Raw genomic sequence first — 4054 nt, forward strand, 5'->3', positions numbered from 1 at the left:
TGCCTGACGAGCAACGCTCTTGCTAACACCCTACACACAAACACACAAATCCAAGCTGGAGGTGGTGAAGCACAATGAAGAAAAAATACTGACTTGATGAAAGCGGAGAACATTGAACAAGCAAATTATTCATAAAACTGCCGCTTGCTTTTTCAACCATCTATAAGCTCAATATTAACAAGCAAGTTAAGAATTATTGCAGTTTTGATAAAAACCAATACACTCTGTCGAAATAATTGAATTTTCCTCCCTTTTTCGCAAAGTGGGTTGTGTTGACACGTTTTACACAACGTTAAATAGTTATTCACCTGAAGGTGTGTGCGATAATTTATATGTTCTCTTTGATGTCATTTCCGAACTGTTGGAGTTACGATTAACCAATAATTTTTACTTCTAAAATTGCGAGAGGCTGCAGATAGATTATCATAAACCACGTACGTAAAAAACGTACCAATTTTCTGATTTCGTTCAAACTTTGTGTATGTGTTGGCTTCGGTTGAATTTTTACGCTGAATATTCGCTTAACTTATAAGTTGTCTCAAACTAAACTTTTTCATTTGTTTGGAATATTGCATCTTGGAAACAGAACCTGAAACAACCATCAAAATGATTGAAAACCTTGTTATCTACATCTATCTAACACTAAAATATCTCGATTCACCCTAACATCTAACACAGCCATGAAAATGTTCATCTGATTGTGCAATTTGAAAAAATTCACGATTTTCACCTTCAGTACTAAATAACCTTCGCCAGCATATCAGTGCACTGAAAATAGAAGCCCACTTGAAATCTTACAGCCGTGACTCCGTCCGAAACTCATTCTAATATAAGATAAGAGTTGAAGAAACAAACTAACGAAGAGAGTGGAAAAAAAAACAAAAGAAAAACGAAATGTTGTAATTCGTTTTCATTGGACCGTTATTCTCGTCGTCATCATGATCCGTTCTCAGAGCTGACCAATCTCGAACAACCCATGCGGCCAAACGGCTCTGCAATCTAAAACCCGAACGAACAAAAAAAGTCTGGAAAATTTCGTTTCAATTATGATGAGCGGTCTTCATTGGTGACGATACGCTTCTCTGGAACCACATTCCGGTGAAGCCGTACGGCACCATGAAACTGCAACCAAATTCATACTTCTGTTCGACGCACTGATCATTACCCAATTTTTCCCCCGCACTATCATGCGTCCTTGGTTTGAATAGGCATTCCCCGTACCTCTGTCCAGAGGGAAAGATGGCCTTCATCAAGCATCATCGTAGTATCAACACAGCATCGGTTCTGGTTCAACTGATTTCCACTGTTGCTCATCAGTTCAGCAGCAAATGCAAATTAATTAGGACGTTCGTTCCGCGTTTTCCACTGAAGTAAAAACCGAAACCGGTGAGAGATGCTGACGACGGAGAATAATAACGGACCAGCCGTCCCGCCTAGGAGCCACCAGTTACCGCAACAGCAGCAGGTTATATCCTGTCCCCATCTCAGCACACTGTCCGGAGCAACTATTGTCCCCGCGGTAACGACAATCAGCAGCAAACCACCGCTTTCGATAATCAAATTCCTAGAACTGGTACGCGATCTGATTAATTGATTTTAGATGCAACAAAAAGAGGACCCAATCGGACCATTGGTTCCGTTCCGATATTAAACTTTGTCATTAGCGTCGTCGTTTCACGTCACGGCAACCGTTCGCATTTTAATTGCGACCATTTTGTGGGATCACTAAACGACACTCTGAGAATATAAAACTAGAAAACGAAACGAAGCTGACCCGCTATCAAACCCGGGAAATGATACTGGATCGGTACGAGGTGGTAAAATGACAAACTGTATCGCACCGGTCTGATCTTAATTCCGCCCGGTGTTCTGCAGTTTTACGTGCTCTTCCTGAGAACTGCTGCTGTCGGACTTCACCGACTGAGATAACGGCGAAAACAGAGATTGCCAGATTACACGGTGGCCGCGTTACGTGAATGCTCGAGGTCTTCGTCACAGAAGCTTTTTACGTTGAAATGTGTTTTTTTATGGTGAAGACTTGACGGCGAAGCGCTTTAATGGCTAAGGGGTGGAATCTATCTAGACAATTTCAATCTAAGCGAACCAGCATCTGCAGTAGTAGTGTCTGTTATGTTGCTTACTCTAGAGGAGCATAATTACGCTACATTAGTGAAATAAATGTTTGAGGTGGTGTTTTCCAAAAGTAAATTTTCACGATAGAATAAAATTTAACAACTTGTTTTGCATTGTTCGGTAAATTCTATAGGTTCTAAATTTGATTATGCTGATGATGAACTGGGAAATGAAGCTTATGTTCAATTCGTGAATTCTTATATGCATTGGGACTCAAATATCATAGATAGCTGAAACATATGTATATTTTTAATTACTTTCAATTAAAAAACTGTCATTAAATACTGAATTCTACATATGTTGCACGGCTAGAAACAAACTGATATTTGTTACAGATTTACTCTATTTGCCGTGTTCAAAATTGGAGTTAGGGGACCCGATTGCCAAAACCTCAATCACAGAGTCGATATGCACTGATTGAAAACCAAAACAACGCAATTGTCCCACATAACTTGATTTCGTCGTTTGCCGATTCTGTGGTTGTAAGTTTTTGCAACCAGAATAGAAGAAAAGACATGAAAAGGTTTTTTTAAATTCATTTATCTGGGATCACCAAAAAAATACTGCTACCATTAGATGAATTAACTCGTCTGCAAACTATATAATATAGATAATTGAACTCTTATTAATCTTCTCAGTGTTTGGCCACAACCTGTACCGTTCTTCACTACTACAGCTTCGACGATGGCGATCTGGTGACTGGCTTTATTTCGACCGGCACCTTTTGCGGTTATATCGTTATCCTGATTACGGTTATGATAGGTAAATACCACAACGAAATGAAGCTCGCACACATAGCTTTTATTTTATTTACTTTATTTACTTTTAGGTTACCTTATGAAGGCACATGTTCATCGCCGCTTGAATCTGTTCTATAGCCTGCTGGGATGTGCACTATTTCTCACCTCGGGTGTATTCATCATCCAAGCCTGGGAGCACGCATTTCGGACGCGAACACGCGATCTGGCCATCACCAAAGGTTCGGTTGCCTTGATCAATGGTGTCATTTTTCTGATGGATACCATCTTCACTTTTCGTGACCGGAAGTAAGGAAAGGATAGTTTGAACTCACAGATGAAAAAAATATTTTTTTACATGGCATGTGCTGAACATCGGTCTGAATATCTATGTCAGCAAGGCAATCTATCTAAAACTATTTGTTCCACATTTCAATTTTCGCTTCCGCAAATTGGAGAACCACATTGAAGTGTTTAAAAATGTTTCCGCTAAAAACCAGTTCAACGACCGACGCTCAACATCCGGTATAATTGGCAGCCACCCACTGTGAATCTCGATTGGAAAGGATTGAAATCAAGCAAATTGGACTGAATTGATTTCATTACTCGCGCACCGAGAGGGGCCACTGTCATCCCACTCCTTTCAATTGCGTTGCTGCTTTTCGTTACCAGTGAAGTGAGCTCGAAGAGCTCCCCCTGGAAAGCTCTCATTCGATTGTCAGTTCCCGTTTCCATGTTAATAAATTTGATTTTATGGAAGCGTTTTGATCGCAGGATTGATTCACTAGCAACAATTTTCCGCCCGACACTTGAACGAGTATATTCTCTTTCTACGTTGTTCCAGTTTAGTTTGTTGAATTTGTCACCCCGTCATGTTATACAGTGTTCAGTAGTAGTAATTATTTATCAAAAGGGGATATGGTTATTCTTCTATAACAAGTTACAATTTGAATATAATAAATATTTAAAGAGTGAATCGCCAACAAATATTTAAAAACAAATACTATTTTTCTGGTGAGAAAAAACTGATAGCTAATCTTGAAAGGTATAGAGATGATTTCTAAAAAAAACTAGTCATTAAAGTTATAAAGTCAAGTTCCAAAAGTCAAAAGTCGACAGTTGAAGTCATGAACCAAATCCAACTGGACTAGAAATACGATGAACCCAAAGCAAAAGAAACACAG

The 4054-nt window shown here is 39.3% G+C and overlaps 1 protein-coding gene across 1 annotated transcript; it reads left to right on the top strand.

The window, feature by feature from the left end:
• Window positions 1–795: 795 nt before the first annotated feature.
• LOC129733841 (uncharacterized) lies at window positions 796–3805 on the top strand. The gene is made up of 3 exons (XM_055695382.1): window positions 796–1573; window positions 2772–2895; window positions 2963–3805. The coding sequence occupies exons 1-3, from the start codon at window positions 1394–1396 to the stop codon at window positions 3181–3183; spliced, it is 525 nt and encodes a 174-aa protein (XP_055551357.1). The 5' UTR covers window positions 796–1393; the 3' UTR covers window positions 3184–3805.
• The last annotated feature ends 249 nt before the right edge of the window (window positions 3806–4054 follow it).

Source organism: Wyeomyia smithii, chromosome 1, assembly GCF_029784165.1.
Source record: "Wyeomyia smithii strain HCP4-BCI-WySm-NY-G18 chromosome 1, ASM2978416v1, whole genome shotgun sequence".
NCBI lineage: Eukaryota > Metazoa > Arthropoda > Insecta > Diptera > Culicidae > Wyeomyia > Wyeomyia smithii.

Bases quoted from the DNA above. Each gene is read 5' to 3' on its own strand.
- LOC129733841 (XM_055695382.1), top strand. From the start codon at position 1,394: ATGCTGACGACGGAGAATAATAACGGACCAGCCGTCCCGCCTAGGAGC. The intron at 1,574-2,771 runs GTACGCGATCTG...TAATCTTCTCAG, and splicing joins TAATCAAATTCCTAGAACTG to TGTTTGGCCACAACCTGTAC. The intron at 2,896-2,962 runs GTAAATACCACA...ATTTACTTTTAG, and splicing joins CCTGATTACGGTTATGATAG to GTTACCTTATGAAGGCACAT.